We start from the raw sequence: 27,737 nt of genomic DNA, 5'->3' as shown, positions 1-27,737 counted from the left end.
GAAAACAACATGATGATATTGTGGAATCTACAGGACAGGTGCCATGAGTTTTTTTTTTTATTTTCTTCCTGTATTTGGGGACTGGCCTTCCTTTGTTGATGTCGATCAAAGCTCCTGTACATTATCAGACTTTGAATTGACCACTAGTTTTTATTTTTATTTTTGTAGAGAACTGTCTGTTGAGGCCAAAACACTTAATGGCTGATTTTTCTCCCCCAGGGCTGGACATACCCTGACCCACAATCTGAGCGGGAGGACCTGGTGTATTATGAACACAAGCCCCTCACCAAATCAACGCCAGCCTCCGGAAGCACTGGTGACAAGGAGGCCAAGGACGCCAAGGACTCCAAGGACCATGTGGAGGAACGAGGCGAGAAGGGCGGGGTGATGCGTCACCCGGACAACCCGTTGGACATAGCAGTGACACGTCTGGCTGATCTGGAGCGCAACATCGAGAGAAGGTACCTGAGGAGCCCCTTAGGTACCACCATTCAGATCAGGCTGGATAATGTGGGTACGGTCACTGTCCCTGCCCCCGCCCCATCCACTAGTGCTGACAGGGAAGGGTAGGTCATTTCTCCAACCAAAGCTCCCCACTCTCCCACTAAGACCCTTTACTCTCTCTGTGTGTGCTTTTTGTTTCCCATAGCATTCAACAGTGAGGGTCTTTGCTGCTTTCACAGCAGAATTTTGTGGTGGCTTGTTGCATTTTTGTCCCTTTCGTTAATCTTGTGCATTTTATTTATTTATTTGTTTATTTATTTATTTTGGTGGGGAGGGGGACTCCACTTTTCTTTTTTTTTTTTTTTTTTAAATCCTGTGTAGCCACTGTTTTCTTGCATCGTCTGTTTTTTTTTCCTGCAGTCATCAGCATGGTGTTGTGCATCAGTAACCTTGGTTTTGGGCATACTCATGGCTCCCACTATACAGTATTCACTTAACTCAGGTTTTACCCCTTCACTCTTTCTGCATGGATTTCCCTTTAACATGAAAATATCAGTGTGTAACCCTCCCTGGTGCCCTACACCCCAAAAAATCCTCATGCCTGTCTCTGCACAGCTGGAGCTCTTTATGGTCTGCTGTCTTGTTGGCGGCTGATTGAACTGATACAATTTACTGCTATGTGTCAACACACCCACATATTCACATGTGTGTGCGCATTTTTGTGTCTCATCATTTTCCCATCATTCCTCAGTGGTGAGGAGGAGGTTGCCCACGGTATGAAGGTGTGGAGGAAAGCCCTAACTGAAGTTCGGAGCGCGGCCCAGTTGGCCATGTGTATCCAGCAGCTACAGAAGTCCATCGCATGGGAGAGGTCAATCATGAAAGTGGTAAGCAGCAGAAGAGAGTACAATCACACATTTCCACACTGATAATTAAAACACAGCACTATGATGTAAACTAGGGTTGTAACGATTACCGGTATCACGATAAACTGCAGTAAAATTGCAGACGGTTAGTATTACCGTTTAAATTCTAATTATCATGATAACCGTGCTTGATTACAGCATTTTTCCAGAGAAAACACCTATATAAAGATCTGCTTTTATGTCAAATATTTGAGTATAGTTTTAATTTATTACAATTTTAATTTTCTATACCTAATATTTAGAACCAATATTCACTTTTAAAGTCTTTGAAAAGGTTTGTTAAGCATCTGTGTGTTATTTATGCAATAAATTATACACATTTTTCAAATCGGATTTTATATATTTTTTGTGTTTTCTGTCCTTTCGTGTTGATATAGCAGGTTAAAGTGAAAAAAAAATAATAGGCAGATTATATAGATGAAGTTGTGCTGAAAAAAAAGATACCAAGCATGGGTATAGTAAACATTTGTTTATATAGTATATAAAGGCAAAATCAAAAGTACTGAAAAACAGACAAAATAGGCTTAGACCACTAAGGGTTAATATTTGAATGTTTCTGCCAACAGAAGGTACATTGTGCCAATTATTTTATGGGGTTTTTTTGTTGTTTTTTTTAAAATACAACTTGGTTAAATTATTTCAATGTGTGTATAAGTACTTTTTGAACATTTTGAGCACAAGTTCAACAATACCGCGATAATAATGATAACCGTGATATGAAATTTTCATATCGTTACATCCCTACTATGGAGCCTCTGAACATCCAAATGGGTCATACCTGATGACCATGAAAAGATAACAAACTGCATTTTACACCAATTATTTACATGTATTGGATCAAAAGTGATATGAAATTTTCATATTGTTACATCCCTAATGTAAACTATAGACTAGTTGAAATGAGTTTGTGATTCATGCTTTTGTTTCGTAGTACTGTCAGATGTGCAAGAAAGGGGACAATGAGGACCTCCTCCTGCTGTGTGACGGCTGTGACAAAGGCTGCCACACATACTGTCACAAACCCAAGATCACCAGTATCCCAGAGGGAGACTGGTACTGCCCTGCATGCATATCCAAGGTATGGTTCATTAGCATTTACTTTAATATTTCATTTTTTTTTCACCACTTTCCAAGGTGGCTGTGGACCTTTAAAGGGTCTAAGGTCCAATAATCTGATATTTAGGCCTCAAGAAAATGTATTAAAATTAATTTGTTTGTGTCTTTGTTGCATTCATTTAATCTTGCTTATAAATTTTTTTTTGGGAAAGATTTGTTCTGATCATTTAGTCATAAAACTAAACCAACATGAACCAAGAGCCACTCTGCAACATGATAAGAATATATTGTAATAGATGTAACTAGTGTATCACAATGGTGCTGTCATGAAAAAAAAATATACTCATAGAATTCATAAGTTGAAATGTTTCTGTTAGTTACACCTTATATGGTAACAGCAAGATTTATCTGGAGAACAGGATATTTAGTGACGCTTGCCTAAAATAATAAACTTGATGACTGCATGAAAATCAAAACATATTTCTAGGTCTCCCATTTCCGCTGATATCCTTCAGTCCTTATCCCCAGCATGGTGGTAAAATATGTCACGCATTTATGTCATAATGGCAGTGAAATCAACTTGTCTTCCAGTTGTTGAGCCTGATATACATACACATTATCTGTCCATATGCATCCTATTCTACCTGATGTACTTGAGAGTTTCTCGCTTTATTCAACCTTGAGATTACTGTTTTACTTAAGATATTTTTTAAAGACGTAATATAGATTAGTAAATATAAGTAAAACTGTTTAAAGACATATTTACAAGATTCAGGAAATCAGAATGGATTTTATTGCAGACTTGGATCAGGGTGGTGTAAGAATAACAAATTAATCTGATATTTCAGAACATAATCCTGATATATTAGCTCTTATACTTGTACACTACACCAGATCAGAACCTGAGTCATGCATTATTTCTCTGTGTAGGCATGCGGCCCATCTCCCAAAAGCAAAAAGCCTCAAAGCAAACCTGTAGCATCCAGTGGAGGAGGAGGTAAGAAAGGCGGAGAGGCAAAGAAGAATGGGAAGCAGGCTGGTAACGGGGAGGCGTCAGAAGACGACTCAGCCAGCGCCAGCGCCAGCAGCACGCCCAAGAAAGGCGCTAAAGACACCAGCAGGAAGAGGAAAACAGAGGAGAACTCACCCGCTGTGCCAGCAGCCAATCAGGAGAGTCCTGTGTGTGTAAAACGAGCTAAGACGGCTCGAGACAACAACAGGGACCTGGGGTTATGCAGGTATGTGCTCCGGGCCTGCTCACACTTGTCTTTGCCTTTTTTCTCTTCTTTCATTTACCATACCACTCTTACAGTTTTACAACTGATTAAATAAGAAAACACTCTCCCATTTGTTAAAATTTTCTTTCTTTCTGTTTCCATGAATTGAATGTATTTTTAGCATCAAATAAGCCGCTCCTTGGTCTTTAGTATGTTTGGTGTTATTGTGGTATTTAAAAGTTAAAAGGTCTCAAATATAGACCTTTTCTCTGCTGAATGAAATTCATGTTTTTTGTGTGTTTGTGTACTCAACAGGGTACTCCTTGCTGAGTTGGAGCGGCATCAGGATGCATGGCCGTTTCTCACACCCGTCAACCTGAAATCAGTTCCTGGCTACAGGAAGGTTATCAAGAAACCTATGGACTTCTCCACCATACGTGAGAAGCTTGTGAGCAGCCAGTGAGTTCCCATTGCTTCTGTTTTTCTTTTTCTAGTGAAAGCCATCAGGTTCAATGCACAGAATTTGAAATCAGAGTAGTGTTTTTCAGTAGATAATTTGTAGTACACCACAGAATGTTTTATGTAATGTCTTTCTGTTATTTTTTACTTTCAGGTATCAGAACTTGGAGACGTTCATCATTGATGTTAACCTGGTCTTTGATAACTGCGAGAAATTCAATGAAGACAATTCAGACATTGGTCGAGCCGGTCATAACATGAGGAAGTTCTTTGAGAAGCGCTGGACTGAGCTTCTGAAACAAACAAACTAAACGTCTGTCCAGATTCTCTCACGTAAACCCATTCAACTTTTCATATCGGAGCACCAGGTTTTACTTTACTTCATTTTATAATTGTGGAGCATGTGGCTTTGCAGGTCGGAAGAATTCAATTCCTTAATAAGGAGCCCACGGTGTGCTAGGAGAGATGTCACCTTGGAGAAAAAAAAAAAGTCGTTACATGAGGTGCGCTGGATTTATTAAACAGGGATAAAAGCCCCAAAGAGTCCCAGAGAAATGGGGTGTTGTAGTGCAATACCATTCCCTGTCTCAGAACACTGCACTGAATGAATCCTCAACTGTCACTGATGTGTCTGCGCTAGAATACTTTCCACTACTTGTAAATAGTCTTTTGTTATTTAATCGTATTATAGTGAATGTATTTAATTTTGTAATTATTTATGAATCAAGGTCCACTTCATTTTCTATGAAAAGGAAGAATCAGCTGAACTGCTTTGAATTGAAAAGGAATGTGTCTTTGTGTTTAATTTTTCTCCCAAATATCAAACAAAGCCAAGAAAAAAAAAAAACTGTTTACACTGTTCAGTGCTTTGGGGCATCAGAGGACTGTATTCATTTGTTCAAACTGTAAAACTGCATTTATTTACAGGAACAGCAGAGGAACAGTTAGACAATGGTGATTCTTGTGTATATACTGTTTATTAATGTCAATATTATGTCTTGTTTGGAACGATGTGTAAAAATTGTTTAAGAATATTAAGATATTGTTTATGCCTTAGAATGATTGTAGCATTCTATTTTAGTGAACGTGATGAAAACATTATCATAAATATTGTTTGTACAGTATATACATATCCTCTGCAAACACTGTGGTATCCTTAATCTTGGTAGTGCCTACCCTTCCAACAGGGGCATGTAGGGGATGTTATTGTTTTTAGTTTTCATTCTTATGACAACATTATTTTTTTATATGATTTCAATCCAACAAGGCCTCCAAAGTTGGACAGTGACACAGAAATCATTCCTCACCATAGCAGAAAAAAAGGAACAAGCATTCAGTTATGCTTCCACGATGCATTTCCTCGTAATCTGCCACAATACAGAGGACCTAAGGCCATTTGTAACCACTGTGTTGAACCTTGCTGTGTGTTGTGGCCTGATGGAGGCAGCTAGATTTTTTTGTACCCAAGTCAAAAGTACTTGAAGTTACTTTATTTAAGATATTGTGGAATAAAAGTATCATTCTTTTGTAGGAGCTTTATTTTTCACTAGTGTGTGGCACGGACCTATTAAAAAGGATGTTTTTCAACGTAAATGGCTTTGACTTGTTTTCTTAAAGAGAAAATTGAACAAAATTACGGTTAATTTAAAAAGTCTCCAGCGTCGCTTTTTGTCACAGTTCTAATGACGATAATGTTGATGGCTAATATTTCAGAATACTTCAAAGAACACAAATCTGTTTGTTTTTCCTCAGGTTGTTATATGTATTACTGTTTACTCAATTACTAATACACTTACTTACATTTGTATACCAGATTTAATGGGTTAGAAATACGTCAAGCTATGATTGTTTTTGTTTCTAATTGGTTTCAGCTATGTAGAGGTTGGACATCTTTATTTAACTCAGTAAATAGTTCAGATCTTTCACTGGATAATTACTGTCATGATTATTATGTTTCAGCTGCAACATATTTAACTGATGCAGTGAGTTTTTTCTCATTTCTTACACTGCCAGTTTAATAAAGAGCGTAAAGATTGCACTGTGTTCCAATGGAAAAAGGTCATGTGGTCTGATGAGTCCAGATTGACCCTGTTTCAGAGTGATAACTGGAATACAGGCAGATGAAGTGATTACCCATCATGCCTAGTGCCCACTGTACATACAAGCCCGTGGGGGCAGTGTTATGATCTGGGGTTGATTCAGCTGATTAGGTCTAGGTTCACAACATTATGTTTCCAAAACATGAGGTCATCTGAACCTGAATATGCTGAAAGACCAGGCCTGAACATCTGTGGATTTTTTTCTTTGCTGATGACACACACATATTCCAAGATGATGATACCAGGATGCACCAGGATCAGATTTTAAGAGCGGTTCAGGAGCATGAGACAGCATTTTACACATGGATTGGACACCATGGGGTCCAGACCTGAACCTCAGTGAGAATCTTTGGGATAGATAGATAGATAGATAGATAGATAGATAGATAGATAGATAGATAGATAGATAGATAGATAGATAGATAGATAGATAGATAGATAGATAGATAGATAGATAGATAGATAGATAGATAGATAGATAGATAGATAGATAGATACATACATACATAGATACATACATACATACATACATACATACATACATACATACATACATACATACATGGGGAAATTCAAGACTTTACATCAGGAGTGTCAAACTCATTTTAGTTCAGTTCCATATTCAGCTAAATTTGATCTGAAGTGGGCCGGACCAGAAAAATAATAACATATAAATAATGACAACTCCAAATTTTTGTCTTTGTTTTACTGTAAAAAACCCATTAAATTATAAAAATACGTACTTTTATAAACTATCAAAAAAAAAAAAACCTGAAAAAACTGAAATTTAAATTTAAAAATGTAAGAAAATTTAGTGCAATTTCAACAATATTATTCCTCAACTTATCATTTCTACATGTGCATTATGGATCAGATCTACAAAGACACTAAACACTGAGGAACAGGCAGAAAATTTGTTAAAATTGTGCTTAATTTTCTTTAGACATTTTACGTTGTTCATATTTGTTCAGGTTATTCACATTTTAGTGTTACAGGATAGTTTGTAAATGTAAATATTTTCACAATTCAATGTTATTTTTTGCACTAAAAGAAAAAAAAAATTCTAGATGTTTTTTGGCTTAATTCAAGATTTTTTTTACTTAATTGAAGATTTTTTTTGGCTTAATTCAAGATTTTTTTTTTTTTTTAACTTAAATTAAGTTTTTTTTTTTTTGGCTTAACTGAAGATTTTTTTTTTTACTTAATTGAAGATTTTTTTCTTTCTTAATTGAAGATTTTTTGCTAAATTTGAGATTTTTTTGCTTAATTGAAGATTTTTTTTATTTAATTGAAGTTTTTTTTTTTTTTTTGGCTTAAGTCAAGATTTTTTCCTTAATTCAAGCAAATTTTTTTTTTTTTTTTTTTTTGCTTAATTCAATTCAAGACCGTGGACAGCAATAAATGTTCTGACATTTATATATTTATTATGTTATTACATACACTCTCTCATGAAATATTGGAATTAAGACTTTTTTTTTGTTGATGTGTGTTTTTGTTTTTCATATATGCATAGATTTCTTTTCTTAAAAAAAAAAAAAAAAAAAAAAAAAAAAATCCATAAACCTATCTAGCTATGCACTGTCAGGTTGTCTCAGTATGTGAAGCGCTTGTACAGCAGCTACACAATATTAAATTTACAGAAATGTAATTAAAAAAAAGAAAGAAAGAAAGAAAGAAAGAAGTCATCACACAATGTAAACAAATTAAGAATGAACAAAAAACCAAACATAAACTGCGATTAACAACATATCTGTGCTTGTCATCACCGTTCGTTCGTTAGATGAGGCTGTATTTACGTCAAAAGAAAGTAAATAATTAAACTTAATGTGGATGACAAAATAGGGCTGTCGGTCAAAGATGACGTCAGCCGTTGTACGTCTACGTCAGCTGCTCGATGAGGAAGTAAACAACACTGAGCTGAACGAACAACATCACAGATAAAGGTACGAAACAGCGTTAGTTAAAGTTAGCCTGTCACTAACAGAGAATGTAGATTTTAGGTAATATCCTTCGTATGTTTGCTTGTTGAGTTGCTTTGGCACCGTCTTTTTTCCGCAGCTGAATGATGACTGACACTGAAACAAGAGGCATAAAGTTACCTCTGTAGCCCCGTTAGCTTCAGACTTAGCCACAGCGTAAAACTAGCTTAATCAGCTTTACGGTTTTATCTAGAAAGTGAAATTAGAGCAACACCTATGTTTTGTTTATCGCTTTGTAAGTCTTGTTGAGAATTTTATAAACTATACGAAGTAACACTAAATGTCCTCTACGTACTTAAAGAGTTTGAGAGTAACTTCAGCTTGGACTTTTGAAAGACTTAAGAGGAGAAATGGTGTTGTGCCGAATTCTACTCCCTGCTGAAAACTGCCCCCCCTTCCTAAAAGTCAGACATGAAGAGGACAATGTGCATTAAATTGACCCTGTCACAACTTACTGAGAGCTGCCCCCTGCTCACCCTGGCTGATTATTTTTTCTCCTTTCTGACAGTAGGGTATGAAATTAATTTTGAAATATTCAATCTCTTAACACCAACATAGTTGTTTAGCAATTAAGCTTTTAATAATATTGTAAGATATTGCAGTTATGTTTTTTTGTTTTTGTTTTTTATCTGTTTAATATTAAAGAATGTGCAAACTGTAAGGTATATAAAACTTTCAAAAGTTAAATCTTAGATACACTACACACAAAATATATAACAATAACAACAGGTACTGCTGAAAACTGCACCCCCCATCAGTATAAGCTTGCGAAGCCAAAGGAGTGAAATGACTTTAGCAGCTCACATCTGGTGTGACAGGGTGCATTCGGTGCACATTGTCCTCTTCATGGGTCAATGTATCTTTTGGTAATTGGATTTTCTTTTCAGAAACAGAAGAAAAACTGGTGGTTAATTGATTTTTGTTTTAAAACAGAGTAATTAAAAGTGAATTTCAAGGTGTTTTTCTTTTCAGTGTCATAACAGATGAACTAAAATTTAAAAAACAGATTGATTTTCATTGTCTCTTCCGAATAACAAAAAGTAAAGTTAATACCTGACAGAAATGGAAAAACGGACCAAAAACACCTTTTTTTTTTTTTCATTTTTTGAGACCAGATTTTGTCATTTTCAAGGAAAGAGCATTAATGCCTAGGTCACAAAGATTCTTACGAACGAAGACTGTACAGTTGTCACATTCTTTGTAAGGGTACCTTGGGGCCTTCCTACGTCATACCTACAGCCACTTCTTGAATTTTTTGGTCTAAAGGTGACCGTATGGCCCCCCTATGTGCAACTCACAACACTCTCAAATCTTTGAGATTGCTTTTCCGTAATATTTAGATCGGTATATAAACATTGGCTGTGTACTCGCTTAAAAATATCATGTCGTGATCATAGCATTCAAGATGGCAATGCCCACAACACTGAAACTTCTACAGCTGCAAGACAAAGAAGAGGAAGATCAAGCAGTTGTGGCTGCTGTTTTGGTCCGACAGCAGCAGAAGAAAAGGAGCATTCTAAAATGCTCAGCGTAAAAAAAGTTTAATGTAGCTTAATGCCAGAACAGTGATCAATCATCACCAAAGTTAGTGTGGACATCTCTAGTCACGCCCACTTTCTCCTCTGCAAAAATCACAACCACAACCCCAATTTTATGGACGTTGTCCACGTTAAGCCTTTTCCTCTCCATAGGCACACATTATAGAGAAAAAGCTTAATGTGGCGTAATGTCCAAAAACAGCGGTCGATCATCACCAAATGGTGCGTGGACATCGACCTTCTGCTGCGGTGGGACCAAAACAGCGGCCACAACTGCTTGATCTTCCTGTTCTTCATCTTGCAGCTGTAGCTGTAGAAGTTTCAGTGTTGTGGACATTGCCATCTAGAATGCGATGATCACGGCATGGGATTTTTAAAATGACAACATCTGGTCTCAGGAAAAAAAACAAAACAAAAAAAAACGGCGTTTTTGGTCCATTTTTCCATTTCTGTCAGGTTGAAACTTTATTTTTTGTTATTAGAAAGAGAAAATGACAAACAGTTTTTAAAATTTGGTTGATCTGTTTTGACTCTGAAAAAGAAAAACACCTTTAAATTCAATTTTAATTCTTCTGTTTTAAAACGAAAATCAATTACCACTAGTTTTTCTTTTGTTTCTGAAAAGAAAATCAAATTACCAAAAGATACACTGACCTTCATGGCTGACTTAGGAAGGGGAAGGTGTTTTCGGCAGCTGCTGCGCAATGCAGTTTTCGGCAGGAGGAGAATTCGGCACAACAGCTGATGGTCCAGATCAGTCAGCTGACACAACAAAGATATTACCGATATTAATCAGGAACACTTATCAGTTCATCCTGCATAGTGTGTCAAATGTGAAACACAATTAATTGAGTATTTAGGACATCTCATGAGACATCAATGGAAAGATTTGCATATCTTCTTTGTGCTTCACTAGTCAGGTTTAATGAGCTGAAAGATCAAGTTGACATTTGCTTATGAAATATGGTTGGGATTTGGATTTGACCCAAAGGACATGATGTAATGCAGGAGTGCAAAACATGTTATGAAATACATGTTAGAGTGTAGAAATACAACACTATGTGAATAACTGAATGCATCAAGCAGGATTTATTGCAGTATATTAATTTTTTAATCTCTTTTTTTGTATCTCATCTTTAGGACTGGCTCTCCAAATGGTTTCCCTGGTTTGCACTTTAAATGACCATCGAGATGATGTCAACTGGTGTGCTTTTTCAGCAACTTTACTAGCAACATGTTCTGGGGACAAAACTCTCCGGATATACAACACCAGGGACTTCTCAGAGCTGCCCTTCTCGCCGCTTACAGGACATGGATACAGCGTCCACTGCTGCTGCTTCAGCACCTGTGGACAGTTCCTCGCCTCATGTTCAACAGATGCGACTATAGTGGTCTGGTCCATGGTCTCAGGTGAGATAGAGGCTGTCCTGGAGCATCCTGGTCGCAGCCCTGTCAGGATCTGTGCACTGTCTCCAGACTCTGCCCACATGGTTTCTGGTGCATCTGATGGTTCTTTGGCTCTGTGGGACTTCCCATCCAAACAGCTGCGCAGGTACAGAGTGTAATTGTTTAACAGTAGGTACAGGTTTGTGAGAATTTGAGGAGTATTGGCCTGTTTGTAACTCTAAGATTTTAGGAAATGCACTGAACATTCTTCTTCTTCTTGAATAAATAATAAATAGAACAACAAAAGCACTCGGAGAGCGCAGACCTCCGCCAAGACAGACCCCCCCCCCCCCCCCAATCACCACCAAAATTTAATCCGTTATTCCTTGTGCCAGTATCAACATTTCCTGAAAATTTCATGAAAATCCGTCCATAACTTTTTGAGTTATCTTGCTAACAAACAAACAAACATGCAAACAAACAAACACGCAAACATAAAGCAAAGTGATCACAATACCTCCTGGTGGAGGTAATAACTGAGAAAATACATGAAAGGTTCAGTTTGGATATTTACTGACATCTAGTGGATAAGTAGCATATTACAAACCCTCAAATACCTTTTATCCTGCGTGGTGGCTACAAAAATGATCTTAAATCACAATAAACAACACTGGTCTACTAGTAAAATGCTTCCAGAATAAAAGTAGTGAAATTTTACTATGTGTGAGTCACTGATAAAGAAAAATGAAGTCATAAATGCTGGTTGGCTGAAGTTTCCAAGATACAGTCTTGGGTCAAAATGTGAAATTCAAGAATTAACAAAAGAATGGGTTTTACTCAAAAGTAATATTCATCTCAGAGCTACCAGATCTACTTCAAAACGCTGTCTGCACATTACAATACATTCACTTTACAGGTTCTATCCAGTGGAAGATTTATAAATCTGTTGTATAAATGTACATAATTCAATATATGTGTGTAATAACACTTTATCATATACCTTGAAAACATCAGCAAACCGGCACTTTTGTCATTTGTTTTCTAATTAATCTTATTAAAATACATAACATTTAGCACATTTAATCTCTGAAGCAGATCATTTCTGAAAAAAATGGTAGACCAGTGCAGTACACATAACTTTCCTGTATGTTGTTACATGATGCAAAATTTGCTCTGACCCGGCTACATCTATGTCTGTGTTTTTTTTTTTTCATTGTGCTTTAACAATCACACAAAAGATGAACTGAGAACAATGTGAGCTGATAATCCATTTGTTTTTTGTGGTGTTTGTGAAGGACCGGAGCAGTGAATGACACAACAATGGTAGCCTGCTCCTTCAGCCCCTGCAGCCAGGTGTTTGTTACCGGCTCTACTTATGGAGACCTGCGCCTGTGGGACTTAAACCTGAACCAGCTCCATGCAGAAAAGAATGCCCATGACCTGGGTGTGAGCTGCTGCACCTTTGCTCCAGATATCCTCAGTGGTGAGAATCATTGCTGTGTTATTACTCTATAGTATTATGAAAAGTTGTTTCTAAATAAAAGAGAGCAGATAACTAATGAATTTGCAGCTTTGGGAAAAATAACAGGTCAGTAGTTTTACTTTTTATTATAGATATGTGTTTGAGTAAAATAAACATTTGTGTTTATTCTAAAAAATGCTCATTCAAAATAAAATATTGTGCTTTTACGCACAAATGACAACTGCTCCAAATAAGAAACTTACAGTGTTTTCAGATCCTTGAATAGTGCAAAGAAGTCTAGTTAAAATAAAATTCGAAATAAAACAAGACTAAATTATTTTGCAGTATCAGTGGAAAATTAGTGGATATTTTTGACTTTATTGTCGGCTGTTTTATATATACTCCTGAAGAAATACGAGCAGCTCAGCTTTGTTTCGTGGCCTGTGACCATCCATCTCACTCGTGATCACATTTCAGTTTCTCAGGTTTTCAGAGGAGTTGAAGTCTGAAAATTTAGACCAGTCTCTTAATTCTGCTTTTTTATTGTTTTTAATTTTTCTGCTTTTACACATCACTTTTTTTTGTCAGACTTTCAGTGTGACTTTGACAGAAAATTATCTTCAGGGTTCCCGCGGGGTCTTAAAAAGTCTTGAATTTACAAATCTGCATTTAATTTCTTAAAAAAGTTTTTAAAAAGTATTAAATTTGATATGGTAGGTCTTAAGTTCTGTTGCCATAAACTTGTTCGCTGTAGTGTGTTTAAATGTGTCTGTTAAATGTCCAAGCTGCAAAGAGAGTAACGTTAGTCGACTCAGTTCCACCCGTTCCAACCCAACAATTTATATTGAACTTAGAAACCAATTATCGCTAACCTTGCAGCCCCCGATGAGAAATGACTTGCAGTGGTAGGAATCAAGGCATTGGAGTAAATAAAAATTTTTTCCTAAATTCTAGGAGTCACAAATTTTTGCCAGTATGGCTGTGAAATAGGCATTAAATTCTGTTCTAAGTAGTCTTAAAAAGGTTTTAAAAAGTCTTAAATTTAACTCGTAGAAACCTGTAGGAACCGTGTATCTATTACAAATCAATTATTCATTTATTGCTTTTCATTTTAGTGGTAAAGAGTCAATAAAACAATATAAGTGCAATAGAAATAAACTGTTGTATAAAATATAAATAGTCATTAAGTCTTTTTTTGTCTTGAGTGAAGAATGTTTCCATGTAAAAAACAAACGTGATGTTTCTCAGGCAGGTAGTTTTAGCAGGGTGGAGAAAAAAAAAACCCTCAACAACTAAAATCAACTCAAGCAGCCTTTGTAAAGATTTTTAAATGGATGTTATTGTTTCTCCTCTGCTCCAACTCAGCACTCAGACCACAAAGTACTAAATCAATTGTAGATGATTTATGCTGTTTTTGGGTGGACCACATAAGCTTGTTGTGTAGAAAAAGGAACAAGAAACATAAAGGTCAGCAGTACGTAAAAGGCCTCTGATAAGCTTTAGCACTGCAGCTTCCTTTTATGTACAATATCTGTCAATAAACATTCGGTCATCAGTGTGTGACGAGCCTAATTTGAGTCATAATGATGGACTCTGTGCTGTCATATCAACAAAAATATGCACCATTCTCTCATGCCAGCTGTCATATTACAGTGTCACGATCATGTCAGCGAGTGGAAAGTCCGACCAGTGATATTTTATGGGATTCAGTCATTTGTTAAGATCCCTATTAGCTGCGCACATCTAAGGTCCTGGGGTTTGCATTTGAAAATGCACTTAAAAGCCTATTAAACATTTAAAAACGTCATAAATGACAATGATAGAGATTGGTGCTAAAGTCAAATTACAGTGAGTAATTTGGATAAAGAGGTACTGCTGTTAAAGATACTGCTTCTAATTTTCCTGTGGTCCTGTTGAGGAACTACCAGCCAACATACAGGGGTTGGACAAAATAATGGAAACACCTAATATTGTGGCATCATAGAAGGTGTTTCCATTATTTTGTCCAACCCCCGTATATCACTTATTAAATATTCCTCCTTAACCCAGTTAATTTCCGCAGAACCCCAGTTTGAATAGGAAAAATGTTGAAAGTAAAAAATACAAAGAAGTCATTTGTAGAGATTTGTGGGTAGGATTTGCACTCATGTATAGTGGTGTTCAAAATTATTAGAACATCTTGCATATTTAACAGGTTTCATCTGTTTTTTGTTGTTTTTTTTAATTGGCCGTTAAAATACCCATAAAATGAATTAAATATCTACAAAAGTCATCATAATGCACTATAAACCATAGAATAGAGTTATCACAAGCAGATTTAGACCATTTTCCTTACAAAAAACAAGCCTATTTCACTGTCAATGTCACACAATCACATTACTTTACAGAAGAAGCCAAATTCCTTGTGTATTCATTGTCAGATTGATTGTGATTAAATTGTTGGTGATGACAGTCTTAGGACACAGCTGTGTGATTCTCCAAAAATGTACAAGGCCTGCTCACTATATAAATTTTAAATTTAAAGTGTATAAAAACAGGAGGACTCAATACATCTGTTATTTGTTGTGTTCACAGCAACCATCTACATGTTTCATGAACATTATGAAGGGTCAGTATTTTCAGATCCATTAGGTATTCTAATAGTTTTGACCCCTACTGTAGGTGAATATGTGTATTTATGAATTACATCTTACACTAGTGTCTCTCAATAAAGTTCAAAATAAAAACTACAAATCCCCTTACACCTAGCAACTTGCAATTATGGTGTTTCCTTATCTGCATGTGCATTTTATTTTTGTTAAAATAGTAGCAGTCGTTTCACTGCATTATACTGTATAGACCATTGTGTGTGTTAGTAGTCTGGTGTTTGCCTTTGGGATCAATAACAGACTGTCTGTTGTCTTACTGTATGACTCCAAATTGTGTTTTAATTGACTGTACTGATACGAGTTACAGCAGAAAGTAATTCAGTCAACCTTCAGTTTTCATCCAGTTAAGAGAGAGGGGTCCTTATGTTCAAATGAATTGCTGGTTTTGAAGCTTTGCAGTCTGCCATTTAACTTGGACTCATCCAGTAATAAGGTTTTATCTGTCTTTCAGGGGGTCCGGTGGTGCAGTTCCGTCTGGCATCCTGTGGTCAAGACAGTCTGTTGAAGATCTGGGCTGTTATCAAGTTCAGCTATGGAGGTAGAGGGACATCTGTTTCTATTTTAATGCACTGCGGCATCTCTCCGTCTCTGGTTTTGTCATTGTTAGAACTAGAGACACATTAAGTAATTGGTTTGGCTGATCAATCAGCGTCAAAACTACATGTACGTTCTATACAAAGTTTACATGATAATACTAGGCTTCTAAACTGGAGACAGTGACTTGAAAATTATGACTCAGAAAATAAATAACCACCCCACTTACATTTTTTTATGCTTGGTGTCATCTTCTGGTCCATATTTAATGATTAATTCTACTGAGTCTAATCAGATTTGTTTATTACCTTCACCAAGGAACAGCGGAGATTATGTTTTCATCAGGGTTTGTTTGTTTGTTTGTTTGTCTGTCTGTTAGCAAGATAACTCAAAAAGTTGTTGACGGATTTGGATGAAATTTTCAGGAAAAGTTGATACTGGCACAAAGGACAAATTATTAAATTTTGGCTGGTGCTCTGCCGTGGCGGAGGTCTGCGCTCTCTGAGTGCTTTTCTAGTTTTCTTATTAATTACAAGTTACCTAATTTCTGATTAAGTTATAGATTAAGTTCTGACAGCCATCATGCATTTTCAAAGTCAAACTTTTTGGAGGGATGAACAGAGGTGATTAGCGTATCACAGATTAATTAACTTTGGTCAATATGTAACTGATGTATTAACTGTTTTACTGCGCAGAGGTTCTGTCACTCTGCTGTGTGTCTGTGCTGCCTGGAGAGTTAGAGGAATAGCACAGCGTGTTCAGTTCACTTTGACAATCACGGACTGCTATCCCCCACCCTTACTTACGAACTATTCACCTCCCACCCCCGTCTGTGTGCTTCCTATGTACCTCACAATTTCATTCTGCAGGTGCGCCTGGGTGTTAATACTGTATATTAATTGTTTCTTACATTTTAAAAAATGATTTACCAAACAATTTTTATGTCACTACTTATTAAATATGGACTCATATCTTTTCCCAAAAGTCTGTTCTCCCCAGCATAAAAATTACCACATCTACAACCTGTGGTTCCCCACGGGTCACATACTAGTCTAATAAAGGACTATTATACAGCATTTTAAAGTTGTGTGAATTATCTTTGTGAGATAAACAAAGATGCAACTGTTAATCCACATGTCCACCATTATCTAAGATAAGACTATTATATCCTGTGCATATCAATGTTCTTATTTCACTTATCGGCCGATATATCGCTTATCGGATTTTTTTAGCCCCCCATATCGGCATCGGCCCCAAAAATCCCATATTGGTCAGGTTCTAGAGATGATATCGGCTGATTAATTCACTTTCAGCTTTTTCCTGCTCCATATTATTATCATTATATCTGCCTTTAAACATCTCCTGTCTGTCATCCTTATGGATATCAGTCTGTTTTTCTCACATACACTGTTCCAATGGTTTTTGTGCTGCTACATCAGCACAGTAATAACAGTTAACAGTTACACATATTATATGTTGTTATTAGAGGTCGACTGATAGAAACTAATGTTTAAAGGTGCAAACCAATTATGCAAGTAACATGAAAACATTTAGATACTGCTAGAAATGAAGTATTTCTGACCTAATGATGATGTAGGTAACTGTTGAACTGATTATCTACAGTAAGTTGAATACCTTAATGAATAAATTCATCCATCTTGCCAAAGTGAAAACAAGACCATACTCGCAAAAAGTTAATGCGACTATTAAAATAATTCTGGGATGTTAAATTCCAAATACATGATTGGTGATGTAGTGTATCAGAGGATGTTGTGGTAGAAGATCTTTATTTGATTAACTTTTTTCTTGCAGTAAGTAAAAAAGCTGTTACAAAGAATTGGCTTAATGTCAACACTCTAAAGTCAAATTAGTGGCTGGAAATTATTTCAGATATTTTTTGTATGGAGAATGTGATTAACACTGGAACTGTGTATTACATCATACTGCACTATGAATGCCAGACAACTGGTCATCTTGTTGTATTTGACTGTTTATACATTAGTGTGAAAATTTAACAAAAACAGTGTAAAAAATAATGATGTACTGGAACCTCATATTATGAACTTAATTCATTCCTTGGCTGTGCTTGTTTTGCGAATTACTTGTTTTATGAATCAGTTTTCCCTATTGAAATGAGTTCAAATATAATTGATCCATTTCGGCCCCTGTTTTTAAACAGAAAAGGTGGAGTTAGAAAGAAAATAACAAGTATAAAAACAAATAAACTGCTTTTATTAACTTATTTACCTTTATTATGAGACGATCAGTGAAGGACAGAAGGAAGGAAAGAGTAGGAGGAGGAGGGTTTTTCTCTGGAAGGAGAATCTCTCAGGTAGAAGAATTTCTGGCATTTTAATCTCTCATAATCTCCTCCTCCATCTGAATGCTGGTGCTCCTGAAGGTGAAGTGAGTTTGTGGAGGCTGCACCTGCTCAAACTGCGGATTTCCACTTGTATTTCGAGGCAAAATTTCTCGTAAAGTGAATTTCTCGTACTACGGTTTCTGTGGGGTGACAATGCTTCCAGGTATATTTTACAAAGTGAAACCTCACAGTACGAGTGCACCGTACTACGAGAAATTCACTTTACGAGAATTTCTCGTACTACGGTGCACTCGTACTGCGAGGTTTCACTGTGTAAAATATACCTGGAAGCATTGTCACCTCACAGCAAGGAGGTCTTGGGTTTAGCTCCAGGGTGAGGTCTGCGTAGGTTCCCTCCAGGTACTCCGGCTTCCTCCCTCTGTCCAAAGACATGCACTTATTGGGTTGACTGGTGAATCTAAATCAGCCACAGATGTGAATGTGGAAGAAAGTGGTTACTCATCTGTATATGTCAGATGAGGTAGTCGGGATAGGCCAGTGGTTCCCAACCTTTTTTGGCTTGTGACCCCATTTTAACGTCACAAATTTCTGGCGACCCCAGACATTCAAAACAAATACTTTTTTTGCTGAAATTAATTTTTTTTAAATCATGTAATAGTTTGCTATACTATGTTGCAAATAAACATTAATTTTAGATGAAATTTAGTCTATATAATGTATATTATTATGGGCAGAGGCAGAAAAGCCAGGCGTAGATTACTGCACAAAGTGAGAATTTTATTTTCCTTGCTCAGCATATGTACAGTCAGTCCAGCTTGTATTTACAAGGCTGACAATTAATACTGAACAAACAAGAACTCAAACTAGGAATTATGAAAGAGCTGCAGCATCTGAAACCGACCACGATGAACATTTGAAAGATAAACAGAACCACAGTGCTTCAGTTACAGCTTCACAGTTTGTCATGTCTTTTATGGATTTTGATTGTCTCTCTCAACTCAACATATATTTTTTATTACTAAGTTTTTCATTTTTATCGAATATTAGAAATTTCAGGCGACCCCATTTGAATTCCAGACGACCTTATGTGGGGTCCCGACCCCAAGGTTGAAAAACACTGGGATAGGCCCTGGCATCCCATGACCCTCTAAGTAGGACTAAGTAGTTTGAAAAAGAAACGAATGAATGAATGAACACAAGGAACCGAGTATCAGACTAAACTGCACAAACCTATCTGTTTCTGCTGTGTTCTACATTTGGAGTTATTATACATCCTCAAAGTGAGCGACTCTAAGGTTCAATATTGGAGCTAATTTAGCTGATACCAGTAGTTTGTAAAACCTCCTGTTGGTGCAGATTAATCAGCCAAACCCATTCATCCATCTGCTGTATGTGTAGTTGTTGTAGTCTGAATGACTGAAGTAGGGCTCCACACAGTGACGGTCATTAACCCTTTCATTCATACTGGTCACTACAGTGGACAGCTATTCTACAGCTCTTCTCTTGTATATTTATGGGTCTTGTCGTCTTAGTTCCATATCAGCCAACACAGTGGACACTTATGCATCATCCCATCCACTGTAATCCATCCCATTAGTGTAACTTTGCTGTTCTAAATAAACCTGATCTGCAGTAACATTCTTGAGTGTTGAAGGGGTGGGATTAAATACGTTATACTTCCTCCCACTCCTTTTTGAATGTGCAAATGAAGTCATATATATGTATAAGTTTTGTTTATGTTTTTTTGTTTTCTCCCATGACCTCTTACTGCCTGTTTTATTTCTAAAGACTAAGTAAGATTGCTTTGTCTTGTTGCACATTCGAAATAAACTAAACTTAAAAAAAACAAAAAAAAAAAAACAAAAAACAATTGCTTGTTATTGTTACTAAACTGCAATTAACCGTTTTTTTTTTTAACAAAAAAGTTGTGTTTTTTTTGCATATTATTTCCATGAAGTGAGTAATGACTAGTATTTGTGTGTTAAAATGTGAGAAAACAGCAGATTAGCAGCATTAAAAATGTTTTTATTTCATAGTTTTCACATGATATATCAGTAAATCCATGTTTTTTTTGCTTCAAAAATGAAATGCATGGTGTCAAGCGGACATTTTTGGAACTCCATAAAAAATAGGTTCAAAAGAAAATTTTCAGTCACATTGTTTTTTTCATGCTTAAAGAGGAATAAAAATACTCAGGAAATAAATGTTGATTAAGGTTCTCGTAATTCATGCATGAAAGGGTTAATTTGAAGTACAGCAGAGGAACAACTGGTGAATATGGTATCACAGTTTGGCTTATTTACTTGTGACTTAACTGTACCTCACTGTCTAAAGCTGTTTCCTTCTGCTGCAGCCTATAAGATGCAGCTGCTGCACACATTAACCGGCCAGTCGGCTCCAGTCCTGTCTTGTTCGTACTCCTCCGATGGACAGTTGCTTGTGTCCGGGTGAGATCATTATAGCCTTTAAATCAACATTATGACAGATGCATATTTTCTACAGATTATACTCCTGGCTTTTTGTTTTTTTTATGTGATAATTGCCTGGTAGTAGAGAACAGTGTCTGTTTGGGACTGAAATATAATAACATTTAAAAAATCTGATACTGTTTTCAACTATTATCTCTCTGTAAGAAAAGAAAAACAAACTCTTGTGAAAACAGGTCATCAGTTATGTAAAAGAAATGGTGAACTTAAACTGCAGAACTATATGATCCTGAACAGAGACATTTAAAGAAAATTCACATAAAATTATCTACAGCTGATCATTGTCTCTGGTCATAATAGATCAAGATGTGATAGACCCATGTCTCGATCTACTCAGGATGAAGACATTCATGTAAAGTCCTGGGTGTTTCCCTGGCTCCATAAGTAGGCCATTCTAAACATTTAAGTATTAGAAGTGAAGTACTTCCGTTTAACCACTGGGGGGAGACACTGATCGTTTAATTCTATGTGTCCAAACATACTGCACCAAGTTGAGGGCTGCTCAGTGCCTACATAGTTTAATTTTTTATCTCTTTTTTTTTTTTCCAGCTCTGTGGACAAAACTGTTACAGTCTATGATGCAGTGAGTTCTCGTCTTTATACTGATTATGTATCTACAGGTTTATACAATAAACCCAACTCTAATACCACAAACACTTTGTAAAATAATAATCGGATTTCTCTGTGTCCTTTTACAGAAAAATGCTGTTTTACTTTACACATTGAGCCAGCACGAGAGGTAAATACTCCCATTTTTAATATGGTAACATTTCCTCCCACTTTTTCAACATTTTTTTCTTCACATTAAATATTAACTCAAAGTCCCAAAGTAAAAGTTTTAGTTTCTCTTTCATCTCCGTCAGACTCTGTGTTGTGTATCCTTAGGGCTGTGCAGTTATTTTGTGATATAATCAAATACATTTACATAACTGTATCCATAAATTATGCTAGCTGTGTTTATACCAAGTTTGCACATTTTATCAAACTCCATCTTGTCATAGAAATCCTAAATATTAAAGAACATATGTATATTTTACAGAATTTAATCATGCACAAGTTAATTTCCTCTTTGTGCAAAATCAACACGTAGAGACTTGCCACGAACACTTAGCAACACTTGTAATATTCATATACTTTGCATTTGTGGACCTACTTTATTTTCCTAGTACCACAGATATCTGGGCAGGATGTGGTGCATTGATACATAGCATTTCTGGATCAGTTCTTGATACCAAAAAAACTTTTTATAGAAACGCAGTATATTTCAGATTTCTGCTTCCATCCGTTCAAAACCGAGTGCAAAAGCCTCTTTCTAGACTTTACTTCAGCATTCATAACTCGTATACAACAAAATATCAGTTGTAGGGGAGGCAAAGACACCACAGGCTGTTCCTTCATTAGATCGGGATGCAGTGTGATCACAAAACATGCATTTTGCATTTGGAGAACAGGCAGGACTGCTGTCACTATATCTCTCACATTCACATTGAGATAAACCACAGCTCAATGATCACACTTAGAAGCTATTTATGCATCCATCAAGCCACCTGTGACTGAAAGACGGCAATCTCTCGCCCTTTCAGTCGGGCAATTTCTAACTCGTTTTAGAAAAAGTGAGGTGGAGGAATCTGAGGAAAGTTGTGGGAAAGTGGTGAAATGTCGGGGAAAAAAAAGTAAATAACACTCACAAAAGCCTCCAGGAAATGTATTTGACTTGACAAGCTGATTATTCAGCTGTGTGAGAGGATCTTAGGTTGGGGTGAGTGCATGTCTATTTAGTTCTTTTTTTTTAAAGGGGTTTTAGAGACATTTAAAGCCAACTAGCTTTTGTGGATCAACATTTCTGAGCAATCAGCTTAGGGTTTGGAGAGATTGTCCTCATTAATGTTGCCTTTGACTTTCCGGAATCTACTGAAAATTGTGGTTTATCCTTATTTTGATCTTAGTACAGCCTTTTGACGTGGTAACTCATTACTGAATTGGCCCACTGAAGCAGAATTCTTCTACCGCGGCTATATATTTAGTCTTGGTATGAAGCTGCCCACCTTTTTAACCCTCTGTGAGTCAACATTAACCTCAGATTTGAATAAAAAGATTGATGTTTTGTCATCACTGTTGAGTGGCTACTGTCCCCTATTGCAGGTATGTAACAGCTTGCTCCTTCTCCCCAACGTCACCGATAATTGCTACCGGATCTATGGATAAGACCGTAAACATCTGGAAGGTAGAGGATGGATGCAGCGGACATGGTAGGAAAAACACACAAACCACACACACGTATTACTTGAATCAAGTCGCACCATTTTACTGAAGGTGAACTGAGTGTTTTTCTGACCATTTTTTTGGGTTTGTTTCTGCTTCTTTTCATGCACCTCGTGTCAAAATCAAAAGGGGGGAAATTATTAAACGGTTGGTTTTCTTTTTCCTTAAAATATTATTTTTACACTTGTGAGTCATTGAATAACATACTGGTTTAACGGTTTGGAGGGGGAACCAAATGCCAGGATAAAATGTGGCTTTTATGGAGCCCCTTTGGTGACATGAGGAAAAAAAAAAAAAAAGTAATGCGTGGCCATGAGTTACTAATGCGTGACCACAAGACAATTCACCTGCAAGATTGCTGTATAGCATAGCACCCCATTTTGATGCTAATTACTAACATGGAACACCTCAATTTGATTTCATTTTATTTTCACCATGGTATGAACTACCATGATATACTTCAAACACTTGCGATAAGGCATGGGGTTTTAGTATGGGGCATTAGTAACTCGTGGCCACGCATTAATATTTTTTTCCTCACATGTCACCAAAGCAGTTCCATAGGCTTTTGTATGTTTGTGAAAAAAATATTCATGTTTCTGAAGCATAAATATGTTTCATTAACAACATTTCCAAATGCATGTAGATCAGTGTTATTTTATTTTCTTATCAAGTCAATATCAGTTACTCATGGACAACACAGTTTGTTTTTAACCCCGGTTAGAATTATCACACTTATTTAACATTTTTTGTAGTTAGGGTAGGCACTGAGAACATTTGTTGAAGTTAAGGGAAAGATATTGGAGCTTGGTTTAATACAGACAAAAATCTGCAAAGATGTGATTAAAAAACTTTGTCTGTGTTCCCCCAAACCCTCTTTCCCTGACACTTACCAAAACATTGTTATTACCTAAATGTAAAAATTTATAGGAGCTGGGATGTGAACTGTAGTCTCTGTTGGCAAGGGACTGGTCTCCAGTTTATTGAAGAAAGACTAAAAACTGGTGAATCTATGAATTACAAATTAATTTGAGATTATAGTCTCTGGGGTTTGTGGCAGCATATTTTGTGACAACTGGGTTGAGAAGGAACATGAGTTTTCTGGGTTTGAAAAGACCAAACATTTGGAAGAGATACTGTACATTTAACCAGGTAAACAGCCGTACGGGGGAAATAGATGCAGTTTATTAGTTATACTAATACTTTTTTATCCTGCTTTTGTGCTTTGTGATAGAGGACATGACTGAGTTTGATCAAAGAAAATATTTCCTTGCATTTTTACAAGCACTTCTGCCTCATTCTGTGTTTCAGAGGAGTCTGCACACGCGTCAGCAGAAGGTACAAAGCCTTTATTTTACACCAGCAACAGCATCAACCTTTATAGGTTATGGTGGATGTTGCACCAGTAAATGCAAACAAAACAAGACACATTTCATCTTTTAGTTTCATACTGTGTCAATAAAAATATCAATTGAAACCTCTAGACCTTTCTTTATTTTATGAAACAAGCCAGACTATCTTCCTAATCAATAATTAGTCAGCAGGATCCCAAGACAGCTCAGCATGGAGAAAATGTGGTCATTTTTAACAAGGGCCAACTATCTTTTTTTTTGGCTCATCTTTTTTAGGGAAGACCTCGGCCGGCCGATCCAAGCTGCTGGTCAGTGATTGGTCGGAGGAGGATGTGTCACTGTGGCTGGTGGAGGAAAGGCTGGAGGGATTGGTGGACACATTCAGGGCCAACAACATAGATGGGACAGAGCTGCTCTGTCTCACCAAGGAAACACTGGCGTCAGAGCTGCACATAGGTGAGGACCACAAATATCACACGCTGCTCTCAAGTGGAATGTCACTTTATCAGTCCCTGCAGTTCCTCATGCTTCGCTTGAATAACGGAGTTCGTAAGACTGTAAATCTTTTCTTAGGGTATTACACACCTGCTGTGAATGAAAATAGGCTTGTTTGGAGTATTATTTCTGCACCCTTTTCCGTGTATAAAAGGTGGCACGTTAAATTAAAGTAAAGGTGAAGGAATGAATGAACGTTGATGTGGGTTTTACTGAGTGAGATTACATAATATTAGACCGCTCTGCAAAAGCACTAAGCTTTGGAGCTTCAGCAATTTTGACTTTAATCTGGAACAGTTCATAAGTTACATAACCCAATCCTCAAAACAGCATTTCCCATAAGGTACAAAGTGGATTTACACTTAATATCATTAGACCTTATTGGTTATGCCTCAGTCTGTTTATAAAAGGGGGTTTTAGGAAATTTGGTTTTATATCGTTTTGGGTGTATTTCTTGATTTTTTTTTTTCTCTGCAAGATGTACAACTGCGAGGCTAAAAAAGGACTGTTATGTTGTTCAAGTCAGTCTACCAGCTACACCACTATTCGTCATGTACTGGCGTTTGTCAGCAAATGTTTGCTGTGCTGCCATGCCGTCATTTCCATCCCACAGTTCCTGTCAATCACTCCTCGGTTTACACAGCTACAGAGCTGTGGCAGCGAGTGCACACATTGTTTTTTAGTGTTTTTAGTGACAGCATGTAGCGTCCCACCTCTTTAGCCGAACTAAGGGAGCGCTGTTAAGCAGTAATTTCTTTATCGACTGCAATATAAAGTATATTTTGTCATTGAGGGAAATAAATCCACTGAGGGTAGTTTCTTTCTAAAAACGGCACCATTCTAAAATTTAATAATATAAAATTAATATCAGGGGACTGTGTAATGGAACGTTAAATATTATTTCTCTGGCTGTACGCCTTAAAAAAAGACCTACTGAAACATCATTGGAACCCCAATGCACTCAAGTGTTACTGACTGCTAGTATTTAACTTTGACAGTCAGCAGACATCCTCTGTTCCCACCGTGTTCACTCTCACCCACGCTCACATTTGCCATCCAAGAGTGAAAAGTGCTAAACACAGTAATAACAAACACTCGAAGCCCCTCATGTCAATAATGTCTTAGACACTAGTGTTTGGATCAGTCCAGCTTGTTCCGTTTTCATTTAAGGACGACACAAAATATTGACTTGTGTAATTTCTCTTGGTGCACGTGTTCAAATGATGTTTTCTTTGTCTAGAGTCAATGGGTCTGCGCAGCAAAGTCCTGCGAAAAGTGGAGGAGCTGAAGAATGAGTCGGTGTGTTCAGGGATTCCTGATGAGTTTCTTTGTCCAATTACCCGAGAACTGATGAGGGAACCGGTCATCGCTGCTGGTAATTGAACATCAGACCTGTTCGCCTGCATGTTTCACAGTCAATAATTGCAACTGATGGTTTACAGGCTACAGCAGTCTTTCCTTATGTGCATGGTCATTTTCTTTGTGTATTTGCGGTAGAATTTGTTTACTACCCCGCCCCTCTTCCCGAAAGGGAGGCAAGGGGTATTGTTTTTGGTTCGGTTTGTTTGTTCCTCTGGTTGTTAACACTTTAGCAGCAAAACTGTTGGTTCAGTTCATACCAGATTGGGTTTATAGATTACCAGTGACCCAGAATAGATGTCATTTTATTTGGGAAAGGTAGATCAAAGTTCAAATTTTGTATGATTTTTAAAAACAATTTTCCTGTTTACTTATAATGGGTGAAATACGCGCGAGGGGCGGGGTTTGTTGTGCCTGACACCACTTGTTATTATTACACTGGGTTACAAAAAATGTTTTTTGCAAGTTGTCTAGGTTTTTTCAACTGAATTAGGACCATTTTGCACCGCTAAATCCAAAAATGACATCAGTTTTTCTCAATCAGGTCAGGTTTTTTTTGCTAATTTGATTTTGAAAAATTTGATCTTCTCACAAAATTGATTACATTTTTGTGACTTTATCAGTTGATTTTTTATATAGTTCTCACCCAAAATAGGTTTTAAGAGAAAAAAAATCATTTTCTAGTTAGGTAATTGTTAGGTACAATGGTGTATTCACCGCAGATGTAGCAGAATACGTCAGGCTTATTTTTGCAAGATCTTCTAGTCGAAGCCATTTCATTCACCTGTAATATTAAAAAAACCATTAATCATAAATTGGCAAAAGTAAAATCTTCAGAACTCGTTTATTGCAAGAAATATGAAAGAATTTAGTATCATATGATGTGAAAATGCCCATAAATGTAAGCAAAAATGTTAAAAAGCCAATATGTAGCATAGTTCAGAAAGTTGACCTGATTGAGCAAAATTAATGTGATTTTTGGATTCAGCACACCAAAATTATCCTAAATCAGCTCAAAAAACTTAAACAATAAATTTGTTGTTGGCCAGTGTAATGGGTGAAATACGCGCGAGGGGCGGGGTTTGTTGTGCCTGACATCACTTATTATTATTATTATTATTTATGAACTGTGGATACTTTCCAACAGACGGATACTCATATGAAAAAGAGGCAATTGAGAGCTGGATCAACACCAAAAACCGCTCCAGTCCAATGACCAACCTGCCTTTACTGACGACTCTGCTAACTCCAAATCACACCCTGAAGATGGCTATCGGCCGTTGGAAGACCAGCCACTAGCATCCAGAGGATTCTCCCACATGATTTCACTGATGTGGTCATTAAATCCAAGTGTGATGCTCACAGGGACGCTGAAGCATTTCCGTTTGTATTTGATTCTGTGTGAGCATCTGTGAAATTATATTAGGAAAAATTTTCATTACTGTCGAGGAAAAAAAATACTAATTGCAGGAAGTTTTAAGTCAAACGTAATTCTATTTTTTTTTTGGCCAAAATACCCTGAAAAGCAAATAAAACATTTTAGTCTGCCTCGTGAAGCTAAAATAGGTCAGAATTAGGAAAAGAAAAGTTTGCAAACGGATGCAACTGCAGGTGAAAAAAAAAAAAAAGGTGAATGATCTATTTCAGCCCATTGATGTCAACAAAATACTACCTACTGAAGCTTTAATGCATTGCACACTCCCACAGTAAAA

The 27,737-nt window shown here is 36.8% G+C and overlaps 2 protein-coding genes across 16 annotated transcripts in view; both read left to right on the top strand.

Annotated features, from left to right (window-relative positions):
* The window catches only part of baz2ba (bromodomain adjacent to zinc finger domain, 2Ba), a 71,554-nt gene extending 65,859 nt beyond the window's left edge, over positions 1-5,695 (top strand). For 6 of the 12 annotated variants that reach the window (XM_030125222.1, XM_030125215.1, XM_030125199.1 and 3 more), the window contains 6 exons: positions 220-566; positions 1,196-1,331; positions 2,302-2,448; positions 3,357-3,664; positions 3,959-4,102; positions 4,257-5,695. In XM_030125222.1, the coding sequence (XP_029981082.1) occupies positions 220-566; positions 1,196-1,331; positions 2,302-2,448; positions 3,357-3,664; positions 3,959-4,102; positions 4,257-4,413 (1,239 nt within the window). In that variant the 3' untranslated portion in view covers positions 4,414-5,695. The remainder of the gene's footprint in view (positions 1-219; positions 567-1,195; positions 1,332-2,301; positions 2,449-3,356; positions 3,665-3,958; positions 4,103-4,256) is intronic. The other 6 variants (XM_030125244.1, XM_030125236.1, XM_030125231.1 and 3 more) reach the window with 2 other exon arrangements.
* A 2,388-nt stretch (positions 5,696-8,083) lies between these two features.
* wdsub1 (WD repeat, sterile alpha motif and U-box domain containing 1) lies at positions 8,084-27,707 on the top strand. 4 transcript variants are annotated; one of them, XM_030125275.1, is made up of 13 exons: positions 8,084-8,144; positions 10,859-11,270; positions 12,400-12,587; positions 15,666-15,752; positions 20,425-20,518; positions 21,107-21,140; positions 21,256-21,296; positions 22,700-22,806; positions 22,949-22,966; positions 24,131-24,157; positions 24,448-24,627; positions 25,907-26,041; positions 27,173-27,707. In XM_030125275.1, exons 2-13 carry the CDS (start codon positions 10,873-10,875, stop codon positions 27,322-27,324), a joined length of 1,461 nt encoding a protein of 486 aa, XP_029981135.1. In that variant the 5' UTR covers positions 8,084-8,144; positions 10,859-10,872; the 3' UTR covers positions 27,325-27,707. The 4 variants fall into 4 exon arrangements, with proteins under 4 accessions (XP_029981135.1, XP_029981141.1, XP_029981148.1 ...); XM_030125281.1 differs by lacking the exon at positions 22,949-22,966; XM_030125288.1 differs by lacking the exon at positions 24,131-24,157.
* The last annotated feature ends 30 nt before the right edge of the window (positions 27,708-27,737 follow it).

This window comes from Sphaeramia orbicularis, chromosome 3 (genome assembly GCF_902148855.1).
Source record: "Sphaeramia orbicularis chromosome 3, fSphaOr1.1, whole genome shotgun sequence".
NCBI classification, from domain to species: domain Eukaryota; kingdom Metazoa; phylum Chordata; class Actinopteri; order Kurtiformes; family Apogonidae; genus Sphaeramia; species Sphaeramia orbicularis.
This window is presented reverse-complemented; position numbering and strand designations above follow the sequence as displayed.